Here is a 19,641-nt window from a genome sequence, read left to right as displayed (position 1 = left end):
CACAAGCTAACACTTCCAACACAGCAATGTTAGTTTTAGGATTAGATAGTCTTTCCTAGTCGTATTTTCAAATAGTGCTACAGAAAATGGCCTTTTCAGGCCATTTTCTAAATGGTGTTTCAGTGCTATATTCTTCTCCTACTGCCTACCTCGAAATCCCTTCTACCCACCTGACTTCGATATTCATAGCTATGGGCACCCGGCTCTTTTTGCATTGGTGATGGAACCCCTGACCATTGCTATTTGCGAGAATCCAAACATTCAGGGAGTTCATGTAGCCACATTCGATGCTAGACTTCACTGCCTAATTTGATTAAATTGATTAATTTGATTGGAAAAGTTTAGTTTAGCCTCTGGACTCCAAGTAAACACATCCAAATCCCAAGTTCTACTTTGCAATAAACTCTCCTTTACCCAAAAACTCATTGAGCACAATTTTAGACTCAGTATCCAGACCCATTATATCCCATATCTCGGAATTAAGTTTACCAAAAATAAAGGCACTATATATAAATGGAACTACGAACTTTTTCTCTTAACAGCTGAAACAGGACCTGTTGAAACGGGATTGCCTTTACCTCTTATGGATAGGTAGGGTTAATACTGTCAAAATAGTGCTACTCCCCAGATTATTATGTTTGTTCAGAAGCCTAACTGTCCCGGTTCCTGACCAGGATATTCAATCATTACAAAATCAACATTTTTCTTATATAGTCCCTCAAACGACCACGCATTTCCAGGAACATCATGTTCCTACATAAGAGATATGGTGGACTACCCATCCCAAATTATAAAAATATGACATAGTTGCCTGCTTAGCACAGCTTTTCCCTATCCAGGCAAGCTCACAAGGTTCCCTGTGCGTGTCTATGGAAGCTTCCCTAATTTATCCACTTACTTGGCGTTCTCTGGTTTAGACCAAGATCTCGCTTCCTGCCAACTTTAAAGAAAAAGACCCGTTTTTCCAATCCTATTGTGGCATAGGGTTAGATTTCAATGTAGTCTGTAGTCATATCCTTCTCCTCTCACTCCATCCATATTTAATCAATTTAATTGGTGGAATGTTTACCATCAAGAAATAATATAGAGTAGTACAATTGTTAAGTGATGCCTCTTGTGGCCCTTTTACACGGGACGATAATTATCTTTCAGAATCGTTTAAATTTCTTTGTTCCGGTGGGAATTTGAAAGATAATCATCCCATGTTAACGCATGCAGCGATTGAACAACTGAACGAGAAGTGTTCCATTTCTGCATGCAGAAAATGTAACAATGAGCCGTTCTGTGTAAACAGCAGTTATTCACTTCTTAACGACTGTCTGTTTAATGTGAATGGAGGTTGTGGGGAAGGAGGGGGGGGGGGGGGGGAGAATGCTCCATGGCCAACTATGCCTCCATGCCGGCAGCAATGTGAGCAATGCCAGTGATACTCGCTCCTGTGTAACGACACAGGAGCGAGCATCCCTGGGATGAGCTGTCGGGCATTGTTTGCCCAACAGCTCATCCCATGTAAATGGACCTTAACTTCTTTCAACACTAACTACAAATCACCACTTGAGTGAGGAATGGTGGAGAAAAATTCAGCTCTTTCACTTTCTTTCCTCTCATTAACTCCTCAACTAAAATAGAGCTGAGCCTTATGGAAGTTATCTGTAAATTCTCTCCTTTATGTTCAGGCATCCTTTCCCACTTATATTGCATTTTGAATAATACTTTAAATGAAACCAAACTTACATTTATGGTTCAATGACAGGAGGATTTGGGTTCCTCATTGACTCTAGACCGCTGGCACCATTGCTGTGAATTCTTAAGTAAGAACAGCTGGCAGGTCTCATCCACTGAAATATCATTAAGCCCATATGGTTCTGACCAGTATTCCTACTATACACCCAGAGATCCGGGACCCATGCTTCCGGGGTTGAGATGGAGTAGGCATAATTCTTCATATATGGTGAGCATGCTCCATTGTTCAATCCTTTTGGAAAAAGGTGACTCATTTAATTACCTCTGCTATAGGTTGTTCCTGAGGACTAGATCCCTTTATTCTCCTATTGGGGGACAAGCCAGTTGACATCCCTAATGCCTCCTTCAAACTGTTACAATAAATTACAATTACAGCCCGTCTTTATATTGCACAGCAGTGGAGTCGACAACAATGGCGTAGTTAGCTATGCTTTTCCTTTGCACAAAAAAATGTTTATAAACATATGGTAGATCAAACATAGTCAAAACTATGCATTTTTGCAGTACATTTGACCCATTCTATCCTACAGCATGAGTACATGAAGCTATAGGTTTATGTCTTAACCGCAGCTAATTGTCTTCTCATTAAACAGACTTTTATGTGGAGGAGAAAGTAGCTGCCAGACACGTCTCCAAGAAAGGAACAAGCAGTTGAGATCCAATTGACCAATACTTATCTCCTCAACATCATGAATAGGGGTAGAGTCTGGAAGCCCATGTACATATTAGATGGATGGCTAGACGCACCGAAATTGGCAAGTTTGGCCGATATACAGTTAATGTGTATGGCTACCTTAAAAGTGTTGTCCATTGACTTACAATTGCTTCACAACCCCTCTGCCCTGCCTGGTTGCTGCTGACCAGTATGTGACTGCTAGAAGGTCATTGCTGTGGCCAGTTCTTGGCAGCAGCAGTCATGTCCTGGTCAGCAACAACCAGGAAGGACAAAGTGGTTGAGAAGCAATTTCAAGTTGTGGGAAAACCACTTTAATACAGAAAGTAGATTGCAAGTTACACACGACTAGTGAAACCTTCATAAGGTGTTTTAGCAATCTTCTAAAAAAAACAAAAACTGACTCTTGAAATCAGTAAAACCTCCCACAGAGAGCAATAGGCAACAATCCAAAAAATGTGCAAATAAATTCCTGGGTGCATTGACTACTTGGCTCCTGGTATGTATCCAGTCCTTCTGTATATAATATCCAAATACAAAAAGAGAAGAAAAAAAAAGCCCCAGCTCCTGCGTTAAAGTCTGTTGACAATACAGGTCAAATTTGGTTCTGAATAGAGATGAGTGAGCACCAAAATGCTCAGGTGCTCGTTACTCGGGACGAAATTATCGCGATGCTCGAGGGTTCGTTTCGAGTAACGAACCCCATTGAAGTCAATGGGCGACCCGAGCATTTTTGTATATCGCCGATGCTCGCTAAGGTTTTCATTTGTGAAAATCTGGGCAATATAGGAAAGTGATGGGAACGACACAGCAACGGATAGGGCAGGCGAGGGGCTACATGTTGGGCTGCATCTCAAGTTCCCAGGTCCCACTATTAAGCCATTATAGCGGCAAGAGTGGGCCCCCCCCCCCTCCCAACAACTTTTACTTCTGAAAAGCCCTCATTAGCAATGCATACCTTAGCTAAGCACCACACTACCTCCAACAAAGCACAATCACTGCCTGCATGACACTCCGCTGCCACTTCTCCTGGGTTACATGCTGCCCGACCCCCTGCCCCCCCGCACGACGCAGTGTCCACAGCGCACACCAAAGTGTCCCTGCGCAGCCTTCAGCTGCACTCATGCCACACCACCCTCATGTCTATTTATAAGTGCGTCTGCCATGAGGAGGAACCGCAGGCACACACTGCAGAGGGTTGGCACGGCTAGGCAGCGACCCTCTTTAAAAGGGGCGGGGCGATAGCCCACAATGCTGTACAGAAGCAATGAGAAATCCAATCCTGTGCCACCTCCATCAGGAGCTGCACACATGGGCATAGCAATGGGGAACCTATGTGCCACACACTATTCATTCTGTCAAGGTGTCTGCATGCCCCAGTCAGACCGCGGTTTTTTATAAATAGTCACAGGCAGGTACAACTCCGCAATGGGAATTCCGTGTGCACCCACAGCATGGGTGGCTCCCTGGAACCCACCGGCTGTACATAAATGTATCCCATTGCAGTGCCCATCACAGCTGAGGTAACGTCCGATTAAATGCAAGTGGGCTTCGGCCCACACTGCATGCCCCGGTCAGACTGGGGTTCTTTAGAAGTAGACACATGCAGTTACAACTCCGTGTGGACCAACAGCATGGGTGGGTGCCAGGAAGCCAACGGCGGTACATAAATATATCCCATTGCATTGCCCATCACAGCTGAGTTAATGTCATGTTTAATGCAGGTGGGCTTCAGCCCACACTGCATGCCCCAGTCAGACTGGGGTTCTTTAGAAGTAGACACATGCAGTTACAACTCCGTGTGGACCGACAGCATGGGTGGGTGCCAGGAAGCCACCGGCGGTACATAAATATATCCCATTGCATTGCCCAGCACACCTGAGGTAATGTCATATTTAATGCAGGTGGGCTTCGTTCCACACTGCATGCCCCAGTCAGACTGGGGTTCTTTAGAAGTAGACACATGCAGTTACAATTCCCTGTGGACCCACAGCATGGGTGGCTCCCTGGAACCCACCGGCGGTACATAAATATATCCCATTGCAGTGCCCAACACAGCTGATGTAACGTCAGCTTTAATGCAGGTGGGCAAAAAATTAATTGGATTACACTGTAGGCGAGGGCCCCAAAAAATTGGTGTACCAACAGTACTAATGTACGTCAGAAAAATTGCCCATGCTCAACCAAGAGGGCAGGTGAAACCCATTAGTCGCTTTGGTTAATGTGGCTTAATTTGTAACTAGGCCTGGAGGCAGCCCAGTTAAAATAAAAATTGGTTCAGGTGAAAGTTTCAACGCTTTAATGAGCATTGAAACGTATAAAAATTGTTTACAAAAATTATATGACTGAGCCTTGTGGGCCTAAGAAAAATTGCCCATTCGGCGTGATTACGTCAGGTTTCAGGAGGAGGAGCAGGAGGAGGAGGATGAATATTATACACAGATTGATGAAGCTAAAAGGTCCACGTTTTTGATGGTGATAGAGAACAATGCTTCCATCCGCGGGTGCAGCCTACGTATTGTTTAGGTATCGCTGCTGTCCGCTGGTGGAGAAGAGAAGTCTGGGGAAATCCAGGCTTTGTTCATCTTGATGAGTGTAAGCCTGTCGGCACTGTCGGTTGACAGGCGGGTACGCTTATCCGTGATTATTCCCCAAGCCGCACTAAACACCCTCTCTGACAAGATGCTAGCCGCAGGACAAGCAAGCACCTCCAGGGCATACAGCGCGAGTTCAGGCCACGTGTCCAGCTTCGACACCCAGTAGTTGTAGGGGGCAGAGGCGTCACGGAGGACGGTCGTGCAATCGGCTACGTACTCCCTCACAATCCTTTTACAGTGCTCCCACCGACTCAGCCTTGACTGGGGAGCGGTGACACAGTCTTGCTGGGGAGCCAGAAAGCTGTCAAAGGCCTTAGAGAGTGTTACCCTGTCTGTGCTGTACATGCCGCCTGATCTCTGCGCCTCCCCTGCTACCTGGCCCTCGGAACTGCGCCTTCGGCCACTAGCGCTGTCGGATGGGAATTTTACCATCAGTTTGTCCGCCAGGGTCCTGTGGTATAGCATCACTCTCGAACCCCTTTCCCCTTCGGGTATGAGAGTGGAAAGGTTCTCCTTATACCGTGGGTCGAGCAGTGTGTAGACCCAGTAATCCGTAGTGGCCAGAATGCGTGTAACGCGAGGGTCACGAGAAAGGCATCCTAACATGAAGTCAGCCATGTGTGCCAGGGTACCTGTACGCAACACATGGCTGTCCTCACTAGGAAGATCACTTTCAGGATCCTCCTCCTCCTCCTCAGGCCATACACGCTGAAAGGATGACAGGCAAGCAGCATGGGTACCCTCAGCAGTGGGCCAAGCTGTCTCTTCCCCCTCCTCCTCATGCTCCTCCTCCTCCTCAACGCGCTGAGATATAGACATGAGGGTGCTCTGACTATCCAGCGACATACTGTCTTCCCCCGCCTCTGTTTCCGAGCGCAAAGCGTCTGCCTTTATGCTTTGCAGGGAACTTCTCAAGAGGCATAGCAGAGGAATGGTGACGCTAATGATTGCAGCATCGCCGCTCACCATCTGGGTAGACTCCTCAAAGTTTCCAAGGACCTGGCAGATGTCTGCCAACCAGGCCCACTCTTCTGTAAAGAATTGAGGAGGCTGACTCCCACTGCGCCGCCCATGTTGGAGTTGGTATTCCACTATAGCTCTACGCTGCTCATAGAGCCTGGCCAACATGTGGAGCGTAGAGTTCCACCGTGTGGGCACGTCGCACAGCAGTCGGTGCACTGGCAGATGAAACCGATGTTGCAGGGTGGCAGCGTCCGTGTGGGACTTGCGGAAATGTGCGCAGAGCCGGCGCACCTTTCCGAGCAGGTCTGACAAGCGTGGGTAGCTTTTCAGAAAGCGCTGAACCACCAAATTAAAGACGTGGGCCAGGCATGGCACGTGCGTGAGGCTGCCGAGCTGCAGAGCCGCCACCAGGTTACAGCCGTTGTCACACACGACCATGCCCGGTTGGAGGCTCAGCGGCGCAAGCCAGCGGTCGGTCTGCTCTGTTAGACCCTGCAGCAGTTCGTGGGCCGTGTGCCTCTTCTCTCCTAAGCTGAGTAGTTTCAGCACGGCCTGCTGACGCTTGCCCACCGCTGTGCTGCCACACCACGCGACACCGACTGCTGGCGACGTGCTGCTGCTGCTGACACATCTTGATTGCGAGACAGAGGTTGCGTAGGAGGAGGGTGGTTTAGTGGAGGAAGCATACACCGCCGCAGATACCACCACTGAGCTGGGGCCCGCAATTCTGGGGGTGGGTAGGACATGAGCGGTCCCAGGCTCTAACTCTGTCCCAGCCTCCACTAAATTCACCCAATGTGCCATCAGGGAGATATAGTGGCCCTTCCCGCCTGTGCTTGTCCACGTGTCCGTTGTTAAGTGGACCTTGGCAGTAACCGTGTTGGTGAGGGCGCGTACAATGTTGCGGGAGACGTGGTCGTGCAGGGCTGGGATGGCACATCGGGAAAAGTAGTGGCGACTGGGAACTGAGTAGCGCGGGGCCGCCGCCGCCATCATACCTTTGAAAGCCTCCGTTTCCACAACCCTATACAGCAGCATCTCCAGGCTGATAAATTTGGCAATGTGCACGTTTAACGCTTGAGTGTGCGGGTGCGTGGCGGCGTACTTGCGCTTGCACTCCAACACTTGCGCTAGCGACGGCTGGACGGTGCACTGACAGACATTGGTGGATGGGGCCGAGGACAGAGGAGGTGAGGGTGTGGGTGCAGGCCAGGAGATGGTAGTGCCTGTGTCCAGAGAGGGGGGTTGGATCTCAGTGGCAGGTTGGGGCACAGGGGGAGAGGCAGCGGTGCAAACCGGAGGCGGTGAACGGCCTTCGTCCCACCTTGTGGGGTGCTTGGCCATCATATGTCTGCGCATGCTGGTGGTGGTGAGGCTGGTGGTGGTGGCTCCCCGGCTGATCTTGGCGCGACAAAGGTTGCACACCACGGTTCGTCGGTCGTCTGCACTCTCAGTGAAAAACTGCCAGACCTTTGAGCACCTCGGCCTCTGCAGGGTGGCATGGCGGGAGAGGGCGCTTTGGGAAACAGTTGGTGGATTATTCGGTCTGGCCCTGCCTCTACCCCTGGCCACCGCACTGCCTCTTTCAACCTGCCCTGCTGCTGCACTTGCCTCCCTCTCTGAAGACCTGTCCTCAGTAGGCGTAGCAAACCAGGTGGGGTCAGTCACCTCATCGTCCTGCTGCTCTTCCTCCGAATCCTCTGTGCGCTCCTCCCTCGGACTTACTCCAATTACTACTACCTGAGTGATAGACAACTGTGTCTCATCGTCATCGTCCTCCTCACCCACTGAAATCTCTTGAGACAGTTGCCGCAAGTCCCCAGCCTCATCTCCCTGACCCCGGGAACTTTCCAAAGGTTGGGCAGAGGGAGAGGAACCATTGCTGGCCATTCTGGGCAGGGGCCTGGGAACAGTTCCTGGGAGTCTGCCTGCTCCTCAGAATGTGTCATTGTAATGGAGTGAGGAGGCTGGGAGGAAGGAGGAGCAGCAGCCAGAGGATTCAGAGTTGCAGCAGTGGACGCTGCAGAACTCTGGGTGGTCGATAGATTGCTGGATGCACTTTCTGCCATTCACGACAGGACCTGCTCACACTGCTCATTTTCTAATAAAGGTCTACCGCGTGGACCCATTAATTGTGAGATGAATGTGGGGACGCCAGAAACGTGCCTCTCTCCTAATCCCGCAGCAGTCGGCTGCGATACACCTGGATCAGGAGCTCGGCCTGTGCCCACACCCTGACTTGGGCCTCCGCATCCTCGGCCGCGTCCACGTCCTCTAGGCCTACCCCTACCCCTCAGCATGGTGTATTACCAGTAGTGCAGAAACAGAACACTGTAATTAAATGTGCCGCTTATTGGCCTGTGGTTCGAGGCTGACTTCGCTTACGGAACGCACAGCAGAGGCAGGAAAGAATTTTGCGCAAGCCTGCTGTAACACTTAGCTGGCTGCGTATGAATTAGGACAACTACCCCCAGCAGAGACCCAGTACACTTGTGGACAGGAATACAGCGGTGATGTAAGAGGCAACACAGAGGCAGGAAAGAATTTTGCGCAAGCCTGCTGTAACACTTAGCTGGCTGCGTATGAATTAGGACAACTACCCCCAGCAGAGACCCAGTACACTGAGGACGGTCACAGGCAGCCCAAATAGATTTTTTTTCCCAAATGTTTTTGGAAAGGCCCACTGCCCATATACACTAAATATGACTTCTGTCCCTGCCTCACCACTACTGGCCCTGGACAATGTAAAATTACTGCAGGACGCAATGCTCTGCACGGCCGATATACAAAAAAAAACATGGTTAGATGTGGCCCTAAGAAGGACCGTTGGGCTTCTTGAAGCCTAAAATAACTCCTAACGCTCTCCCTATAGCAGCTCCGGCACCAGCAGCACTGTCCCTGAACTATGTCAGAATGCATCTGTGGCGAGCCGCGGGAGGGGCCGATTTATATACTCGGGTGACACCTGATCTCGCCAGCCACTCACTGCAGGGGGGTGGTATAGGGCTTGAACGTCGCAGGGGGAAGTTGTAATGCCTTCCCTGTCTTTCTATTGGCCAGAAAAGCGCGCTAACGTCTCAGAGATGAAAGTGAAAGTAACTCGAACATCGCGTGGTACTCGTCTCGAGTAACGAGCATCTCGAACACGCTAATACTCGAAAGAGTATCAAGCTCGGACGAGTACGCTCGCTCATCTCTATTTCTGAACTCTAGATAGTGAAACACAAATGGTGTATTATTTATAACTCACCAGCTATGGACAGGGCGGCATCAAAACAGCCATCGCGGTAAGGGAGCTGAAGTCCATCGCACACCATTACTTCATAGCCGGGATTTCTTGCAGCTTTCACCAAGGGTAAGCAATAATCACAGCCCACCTTATATGTTTGACTGTTAATATGCAAATATTTTCCATTGCCACAACCTGCAATCAAATTGAGATAATTGAAACCAGCACCATAGCGGTGGAAAGGAATGATGAAATAGTTGCTCATAGCAATTGATTAGTTTCTATCTTTTATTTTGCAGGGGCTCTTTGGAAAGACTGCTAAGTTGAAAAGGCCAACCGCTCTACTTTTTGCGTAACTGTATATTGCATCACCTCTCTTGTAAAGTCACATAATTAGTAATGTCACTTCAGTGGTGGTATAGCCTACTATGCTGTCCACATCAGTTGAACATTTCCATACTTTTATTTATTGGATGGGCTTGTTTAACCTCTTTAGAACCGCCCAATGTAAATGTACAGCAGGTGGTGTATTAAGTCAAGTTTGCTCCATATCCAGTACGTTCTGGCTGTTTCTGATAGCTGACACCTCACTGCAACAGCAGCATCCAGAGCTAGCTTTGATCATTGCGATTAACTGTGTAGATGCTACTGTCAATGTTGACAGCGTATCTAAATTGCCAGCCAAAGGGAGAGGTGTCCTCCAGCAATGCAATTGTGAGGGGCCTAGCAAAGCTCTCAGGGCTGCCATGTATTGAAGTCTATTACGTCCTGCCTGTAGCAAGGCTTATTAGACTCGTTAAAAATGCAAAATACTTCAATACTGAAGTATTGCAGTATATTGTAGAAGCAATCAAACTACTTCAAGTTCAAGACCCCTATGGGAACAAAAATAAACTTCAGAATAGGTTAAAGAAATAAAGAAAAAAAAACATTATAAAAAAAGAAACACATAAAATAATCATAAGTCCAAACTATTAAAATATATAATATATCCTACATGGTGAATGTTGTAGGGGGAAAAGTATATAATGCCAGAATTGCATCACTTTTGGGCAACTCATCTCCTTAAAGTATTGAATAAAAATTCATGGAATTTTAGTTACACATTTAGAATTGTATTTCATTTTAAAATATATGGAAAAAGTAAGAGATTGCAAAAAAACTATTTTGCAAGAGAGGAGCATCGGATAATGGCTTATGGGGAAGATTCAGAGATTACAATGTAATTTTACTGATCCGGGTTATCAAAAGAGAAAGTAATGGTAACTTTTATACGGGTCAATTATCACGCAAATAATTGCTGGAAAAACGATTTTCTTTGGTAGTCATCACATGTACACACAACCATCGACAGTGCGCCGTGCAAGAAGCACTCAGAAATCACTAGTTGCTTTGTTTCAGCTCATTGAAATGAAATGACTAGAGAGTGGTTTCTCGCTCAGTGTAAACAGGAGTCATTCAATCTATTAACAGCTGCCTGTTCAATGTGAATGAAGGCGGGCGGCTGGAACAGATTTGCGGCGTGCTCTGCTTCCATTCACTGAACAATTATTGGTCCTGTTTAAAAGCTGTCACGCATTTATTCCCATAATAGTTGGCCAATGTAAAGATACCTTCATATCTGGAATTTCACTTCTATATAATACAAGTAAATGCACTGAGCACCTGTAATGCTCATAAGTGTCATTATTATGCCCGAGACAGCTAAGCTGAAAAGTCGTTAACATGGCCCAATGATCGGTCAAGAACATTTGCCGGAATGTTTGCTTGCCTGATCATCAGACCACGTAAATGTTACCACGATCAGCCAAAGAACAGACAGATCATCGTTAGTCGACTGATCATGCCTTTTATGCGAGCATACAAATGGTCATTTATCAACTGCACATCACCATGTGTAAACAGGAAGATATACAGCTGACCAATGACAATTGTATGAGGACGAATGCTTCTATTAATGATCATTTGTCCCCATACCAGGATGCTGTGAATGCCAGTTAACGAGTGCCAATTCATAGGCTTTGTTAATCAGTGCTCATTACAATGGGTTGATTCTTGGACAGTGTAGCAAGGACATATTGGGTCCACTGACAAGTTGGATGGACTACATACCTTTATAGCTGCACCCTGCTGACTCCATTGTTGTTTTTCCTTCTAGACCCCCATTTACTCACATTGGCTCTAGCATACGGAGCTTGACACTAGTTTTCTATCAGGTGGGCAGTTTCCACCACCCAATGTCAATCAATCATGATGTCATCCATTAGTACTGAACAGAAGACACCCCCAACTTGACAGTGTTGAGCTTAGAGTGTAATTGGAGCCAGCACAGTCAAAGTGGGAGGGAACTTGGATAGAGCATAAAGGTATGCAGCCCACCCTACGTGTCAGAGATAAAGGGGTTTTCTCTGACTTTACAATTGATGACTTATCCTCAGGATAGGTTATCAATATTTAATTAGCAGGGGTCTACCACTTGGGATCCCTGCTGATCAGCTGATATTGGGCCAGCTGTCATAGCAGGCAGACAGCTCTGTCCATATTGCAATAGCCCGGTTTGGTAATGCAGGCGAAGCTCCCATTGAATTAAATGGGAACTGCGCTTGCAATACCAACCTAGGCCACTGCACTATGGACAGAGCTGTCTGCTTTCATCTCTGTCTGGAATGACGTTGGACCCAGCAAATAGCTGATCAACAGTGATCTTGAGTGGCAGACCTACGATGATCGACTATACTATCCTATCTTCAGAATAGGTCATTAAAAGTTCCAGACAACCACTTTAAAGGTCTGCCCTGCCTTCCAACACCTGTCTTTGCCTGGTATTGCAAATGAGCCCCATTTACTTGAACGATTGCTCAAACTATCATTCTCCCTATCTTTTGAACACATTTTGAGTGATCATCTTTGCGTGTCAATGGGGCTTAAGACTTTTTGAAGGAAGCAAGCATGTTTTCTAATTACCTAACTCTCTTTAGACGCACTATAGAAGACAGATGACTGTTTTCCTAAAGTCCTAAAAAAGTGGGATAGTTTAAAAAACTGTTTATCTCAATAAAGTAATTATGCAAAGCGGCTACACAAACTCCCTTACACTTATCTAACGCAATCTGCTCACATTACCAGAATAATTACAAGCCTCTAATTTCTCTCTACTGTTTCTTTAGCAGAAGGAAAATTAAAAGGCCATGTATTTAAATGAGCCATTACAGGTAATTGTTAGTCACTATTGTTTTCCCCTGAATTGAGATTAAATTACTGTTACCAGACTCTGCATAATTTTGTTGAAAACCCTTTCTGATACATTCCAAGAGTAAATACTGGAGAGAAACTATTATTCATCGAAGCTCCTATACTTGTACAAATAATTGCCGCGGTTTTGTAGATAATGGGTGAGAATGTACCGGACCCAGGGTTGGGGTTACCAAGTTTATACTGTGCATCCTTTTATGCTGAACTACGGAAATTATATTGTGAATTAATCCTTTCATCCACCACTAAATATTTCTGAAACATAAGCCTCATGCCTACAGCCGTCGTGTACATAGAGGCACTGCAGCTCTGTACTATAGAACTATAGGCAATGTCATATGGTAACTAGATTACAGCAAACTTCTACCTTCGAAACAATGCTGCATAATATGGCATTCTTCTGAGACATGATTGACTTAATTATGAAGCATTTCATAATTAAGTACAAAATCCTTTAATTAAGGCACTTACCAATATCAGCAATGAGACTTCCTGGCTCCTGTGCTAGCAGGAACTCTTGGACTTTTGGCCAAGCTTTGTAACGCTTGTCGTTGAAGTAGGGTGCAATCTTCTCATACACCTTATGTACATGTTGCCTTTCCAAACGGCTCGCCTCCTTTTCCATCGCCTGTCTCACTTTGTCATTGAATATTTGAAATGCCTTAAAGCAAAATAGAATATTCTATGAATCTGAATGCAAAGCAGCTGTGATAGGCATCCTCTATGGCTGGTGCATATATAACGAGTATATCCGGGTTATATACATGCAATATATTTCCCAGCATAGTATACAGGTTAAAATCACCAAATGCAACATTCTTATCTGTCACAGATATTATGGACAAATTCATAGGAAGCAAACTAACCAAAACAGTACTGACCACTAAATTAGAAATACCTGCCCTTTCACAATTGGAACTTTCCCTAATGGAGATTAGACGCGTGACCCCCAGAGTACAGTATAAAATGAAGGGAGCAAGTTTTCTTTAGATCAATTCACATTAGAATGGGCAAAACTAGAGCAACTTTGAATGAGGCCTGGCCATCAGTGCTAGACTAGTTGGAGACAGTACTTCATACACTATCAACCTTGTTCGATCTTCTTGTGCAACGGTGTTGAGAGTATACTGAGAATGGCATGATTAATTAAAGTAAATGGTGTGGGAAATGTTTTCCCAGCATGCCCTGGGTTCCCTGATATCTGGGGATGGACCCCATGACAAATTGCTCCAAGGTCAAAGAAAGCCCAACACAGGGGAGTAGCTGTAGTTGGTGAAAAGTTATGGTGTGTCTAGACGGAACAATTAGTTTTTACAAAATTGTTCAAACGAACGAAAGTGAACGATGATCGTTCAGTCTAAATGTGAGCCTACAAGTAATTGACAAACAAGAATCGTGAGGTTCTTATTGTTCAGTTTCAGCCAGCATAAAAATCATCGCCCGCTGGTGTATTTCTTGTGCAGTTTAAACACTGATAGTTTAGTGATTCACACTGGGATTCAATGAGAATTGTGCAGTCTAAACAGGCTGCACAAGTGGCAACGAGCAGGTGATGATGTCACCAACTAGGCCCTTGGGTCTTAGGGAGCCAAAGGCCCCTCTGCTACATACAAAGTGTTATAAAGAGCACATCATAAAGGAGTGGGCCCTGGTACAAATTTTGCACTGGGGCCAAAAAGTTTAGAATTACGCTTTTGGCATTACCCATTGGAAAAACCGCATATATTAACATAGGCTTCATAGTATGGAGCATATAAATGCAAATGCAATACGGCAGTGGATTTAGAAGAGAGACGTATAACATTTTTTTGAAACACAGCAGCATCTTTACAGTATGTCTGTATGAAATCCTATTCCCTATGGTGATCTAAGTTTAGTTCACTTGAACTGCAGGTAGTCCTGATTTTCCATCCGCAATGCGGACGCTAGAATATTATTAATTGAGGTCTTAGGTTATATTCACATATTGCAGTTGCTGTGCAGTAAAGACCAAAACATGTAATTACGTGTAATTATGGTCTTTGTGTGCAGTAACAAGACCTAATACTGATAGCAAAATAATCCAAACAGTAATAATGTCCAGCAGTGAGTGACCTACTACAGAGTCACCTTCTGATAGGGTTGTTGAATGGGGTTTCCCAGCATTCGACTGTCCTATTAGCAGATAACCATAGAGTAGGTCGATCACTGATTGACTGTATCATGAGTGCGCAACTCCATTATCTTTCATCTACTGGAGGACCTTCTAGTGGATTAGTCCAATCTTGAATAAAGTTTTCTATTTTTCTCTAATGGAATCTGTTCGTGATTTGGGAGATAAAAATATGTGGATAGAATAAAATTATTCCAAAATTCATCACCAAGATACGACTTCACAATGAAGGTCATTTCTAAATATTACTTGTACCCCTTCCATATGTACATACTGCTCACAAGGGCTTTCAAATGATTACAGTCGATTCATCTTTTATTAAAGGGGACATATATGATTTGTTTAGTAAAGGTGGCAAATGTTAAAAAAGGAAAGAAGGTATATTCATCACTTCGGCCCCTCCAGCACCGGCCTTCCTTACATCACTGAGTGCAGCTTCATATGTGAATATCAGCATGTCACTATGGTAGTCATATACACAAAACCAGCAGGGAAGAACAGCACCGCTGGGGATCGAACCAGTCAGTGTAGCTTCCTTTCTAATATTTTATAAAATTTTCTACCTTTATGGCAAAAAAAAAATCATTCCCTTTAACCCATTAGAGACTGCAATATGCCTTTTTACTGACCTCACTAATGGGCTTTAAACCCACACATACATATTTTTAAAGTTATGGCTTGGCTGACTACTGATAGCCAGGCTTCTTCTCTAACAGCCAGTAACGAAGAAACCTCATATCCTGGCAGTTTAACCCCTAACATGCCACAATCAAGCAATTGCAGCATGTAAGCAGATAACAGGGGGAGGGGGCTCCTTCTGATACTCATCAGCACCCTGCAAATGCGATCCCAAAGTACCAATGGGTTCCCTATGGCAGCTGAAACCTGACAAAGGTCTCCATGTCTGCCATGTAACTCAGCCTATTAGAGTCTAATAGGCTGTTGTTATAGGCTTAGTAGAATTCACTACATAAGTAATGTGATGTACTATTCTAGTGATCGAACAATTGAATCTTCAAGTGCCCTTCAGGGACTAAAAAATAGCTTTTAAAAAATTCTATAAAGTTTAAATTAAAGAAAAAAAACAGTTTTTAAAAAATATATGCATTTTCCTCACAAAAAACTTGTTTCAAATGGATGAAATGTCAAAAATAAAAATGTTAAAAGATGCACATGATAGGTATTATGATCATATTCGTCACACATACAGTGAAAATATTTTACTTATCTCGCATGGTGAATGCCTTAAAAATAGTAATGTTATTTTTAGAGATGAGCGAGCACCAAAATGCTCGGGTGCTCGTTACTCGAGATGAACTTTTCGCGATGCTCGAGGGTTTGTTTCGAGTAACGAACCCCATTGAAGTCAATGGGCGACCCGAGCATTTTTGTATATCGCCGATGCTCGCTAAGGTTTTCATTTGTGAAAATCTGGGCAATTCAAGAAAGTGATGGGAACGACACAGCAACGGATAGGGCAGGCGAGGGGCTACATGTTGGGCTGCATCCCAAGTTCCCAGGTCCCACTATTAAGCCACAATAGCGGCAAGAGTGCCCCCCCCCAACAACTTTTACTTCTGAAAAGCCCTCATTATCAATGGATACCTTAGCTAAGCACCACACTACCTCCAACAAAGCACAATCACTGCCTGCATGACACTCCGCTGCCACTTCTCCTGCGTAACATGCTGCCCAACCCCCCCCCCCACGACCCAGTGTCCACAGCGCACACCAAACTGTCCCTGCCCAGCCTTCAGCTGCCCTCATGCCACGCCACCCTCATGTCTATTTATAAGTGCGTCTGCCATGAGGAGGAACCGCAGGCACACACTGCAGAGGGTTGGCACGGCTAGGCAGCGACCCTCTTTAAAAGGGGCGGGGCGATAGTCCACAATGCTGTACAGAAGCAATGAGAAATCCAATCCTGTGCCACCTCCATCTGGAGCTGCACACGTGGGCATAGCAATGGGGAACCTATGTGCCACACACTATTCATTCTGTCAAGGTGTCTGCATGCCCCAGTCAGACCGCGGTTTTTTATAAATAGTCACAGGCAGGTACAACTCCACAATGGGAATTACATGTGCACCCGCAGCATGGGTGGCTCCCTGAAACCCACCGGCGGTACATAAATATATCCCATTGCATTGCCCATCACAGCTGAGGTAATAATGTCATGTTTAATGCAGGTGGGCTTCGGCCCACACTGCATGCCCCAGTCAGACTGGGGTTCTTTAGAAGTGGACACAGATGCATTTACAACTCCGTGTGGACCGACAGCATGGGTGGGTGCCAGGAAGCCACCGGCGGTACATAAATATATCCCATTGCATTGCCCATCACAGCTGAGGTAATAATGTCATGTTTAATGCAGGTGGGCTTCGGCCCACACTGCATGCCCCAGTCAGACTGGGGTTCTTTAGAAGTGGACACAGATGCATTTACAACTCCCTGTGAACCCACAGCATGGGTGGGTGCCAGGAAGCCACCGGCGGAACATAAATATATCCCATTGCATTGCCCATCACAGCTGATGTTACGTCAGCTGTAATGCAGGTGGGCAAAAAATTAATTGGATTACACTGTAGGCGAGGGCCCACAAAAATTGGTGTACCAACAGTACTAATGTACCTGAGAAAAATTGCCCATGCCCAACCGAGAGGGCAGGTGAAACCCATTAATCGCTTTGGTTTATGTGGCTTAATTGGTAACTAGGCCTGGAGGCAGCCCAGTTAAAATAAAAATTGGTTGAGGTGAAAGTTTCAACGCTTTAATGAGCATTGAAATGTATAAAAATTGTTTAGAAAAATTATATGACTGAGCCTTGTGGGCCTAAGAAAAATTGCCCGTTCGGCGTGATTATGTGAGGTTTCAGGAGGAGGAGCAGGAGGAGGAGGAGGAATATTATACACAGATTGATGAAGCAAAAATGTCCCCGTTTTGGATGGTGACAGAGAACGATGCTTCCATCCGCGGGTGCAGCCTACGTATTGTTTATGTATCGCTGCTGTCCGCTGGTGGAGAAGAGAAGTCTGGTGAAATCCAGGCTTTGTTCATCTTGATGAGTGTAAGCCTGTCGGCATTGTCGGTTGACAGGTGGGTACGCTTATCCGTGATGATTCCCCCAGCCACACTAAACACACTCTCTGACAAGACGCTAGCCGCAGGACAAGCAAGCACCTCCTGGGCATACAGCGCGAGTTCAGGCCACGTGTCCAGCTTCGACACCCAGTAGTTGTAGGGGGCAGAGGAGTCACCGAGGACGGTCGTGCGATCGGCTACGTACTCCTTCACCATCCTTTTACAGTGCTCCCGCCAACTTACCCTTGACTGGGGACCGGTGACACAGTCTTGCTGGGGAGCCATAAAGCTGTCAAAGGCCTTAGAGAGTGTTCCCCTGCCTGTGCTGTACATGCTGCCTGATCTCTGCGCCTCCCCTGCTACCTGGGCCGCGGAAATGCGCCTTCGGCCACTAGCGCTGTCGGATGGGAAGTTTACCATCAGTTTGTCCACCAGCGCCCTGTGGTATAGCATCATTCTCGAACCCCCTTCCTTTTCGGGAATGAGAGTGGAAAGGCTCTCCTTATACCGTGGGTCGAGCAGTGTGTACAACCAGTAATCCGTAGTGGCCAGAATGCGTGTAACGCGAGGGTCACGAGAAAGGCATCCTAACATGAAGTCAGCCATGTGTGCCAGGGTACCTGTACGCAACACATGGCTGTCCTCACTAGGAAGATCACTTTCAGGATCCTCCTCCTCCTCCTCCTCCTCTGGCCATACAGGCTGAAAGGATGACAGGCAAGCTGCATCTGTACCTTCAGCAGTGGGCCAAGCTGTCTCTTCCCCCTCCTCCTTATGCTCCTCCTCCTTCTCCTCAGGCCATACACGCTGAAAGGATGACAGGTAAGCAGCATCTGTCCCCTCAGCAGTGGGCCAAGCTGTCTCTTCCCCCTCCTCCTCATGCTCCTCCCCCCCCCCCTCCTCAACGCGCTGAGATATAGACATCAGGTTGCTCTGACTATCCAGCGACATACTGTCTTCCCCCGCCTCCGTTTCTGATTCCAAAGCGTCTGCCTTTATGCTTTGCAGGGAACTTCTCAAGAGGCATAGCAGAGGAATGGTGACGCTAATGATTGCAGCATCCCCGCTCACCATCTGGGTAGCCTCCTCAAAGTTTCCAAGGACCTGGCAGATGTCTGCCAACCAAGCTCACTCTTCTGTAAATAATTGAGGAGGCTGACTCCCACTGCGCCGCCCATATTGGAGTTGGTATTCCACTATAGCTCTACGCTGCTCATAGAGTCTGGTCAACATGTGGAGCGTAGAGTTCCACTGTGTGGGCACGTCGCACAGCAGTCGGTGCACTGGCAGATTAAACCGATGTTGCAGTGTCCGCAGGGTGGCAGCGTGCGTGTGGGATTTGCGGAAATGTGCGCAGAGCTGGCGCACCTTTCCGAGCAGGTATGACAAGTGGGGGTAGCTTTTCAGAAAGCGCTGAACCACCAAATTAAAGACATGGGCCAGGCATGGCACGTGCGTGAGGCTGCCGAGCTGCAGAGCCGCCACCAGGTTACGGCCGTTGTCACACACGACCATGCCCGGTTGGAGGCTCAGCGGCGCAAGCCAGCGGTCGGTCTGCTCTGTCAGACCCTGCAGCAGTTCGTGGGCCATGTGGCTCTTCTCTCCTAAGCTGAGTAGTTTCAGCACGGCCTGCTGACGCTTGCCCACCGCTGTGCTGCCATGCCGCGTGACACCGACTGCTGGCGACGTGCTGCTGCTGCTGACACATCTTGATTGCGAGACAGAGGTTGCGTAGGAGGAGGAGGAGGGTGGTTTAGTGGAGGAAGCATACACCCCCGCAGATACCACCACCGAGCTGGGGCACGCAATTCGGGGGGTGGGTAGGACGTGAGCGGTCCCAGGCTCTGACTCTGTCCCAGCCTCCACTAAATTCACCCAATGTGCCGTCAGGGAGATATAGTGGCCCTGCCCGCCTGTGCTTGTCCACGTGTCTGTTGTTAAGTGGACCTTG

The 19,641-nt window shown here is 46.9% G+C and overlaps 1 protein-coding gene across 1 annotated transcript in view; it reads right to left on the bottom strand.

The window, feature by feature from the left end:
• The window catches only part of LOC136612772 (probable tRNA methyltransferase 9B), a 40,257-nt gene that overhangs the window by 5,785 nt on the left and 14,831 nt on the right, over window positions 1-19,641 (bottom strand). The window contains exons 2-3 of the mRNA XM_066593430.1: window positions 12,929-13,118; window positions 9,227-9,400 (exon numbers count right to left, since the gene is read on the bottom strand). Coding sequence (XP_066449527.1) covers window positions 9,227-9,400; window positions 12,929-13,118 — 364 coding nt within the window. The remainder of the gene's footprint in view (window positions 1-9,226; window positions 9,401-12,928; window positions 13,119-19,641) is intronic.

The sequence above is a fragment of the Eleutherodactylus coqui genome, chromosome 1 (assembly GCF_035609145.1).
Source record: "Eleutherodactylus coqui strain aEleCoq1 chromosome 1, aEleCoq1.hap1, whole genome shotgun sequence".
NCBI classification, from domain to species: domain Eukaryota; kingdom Metazoa; phylum Chordata; class Amphibia; order Anura; family Eleutherodactylidae; genus Eleutherodactylus; species Eleutherodactylus coqui.
The sequence above is the reverse complement of the archived record's forward strand: the minus strand, read 5'-3'. Positions and strand labels throughout refer to the sequence as shown.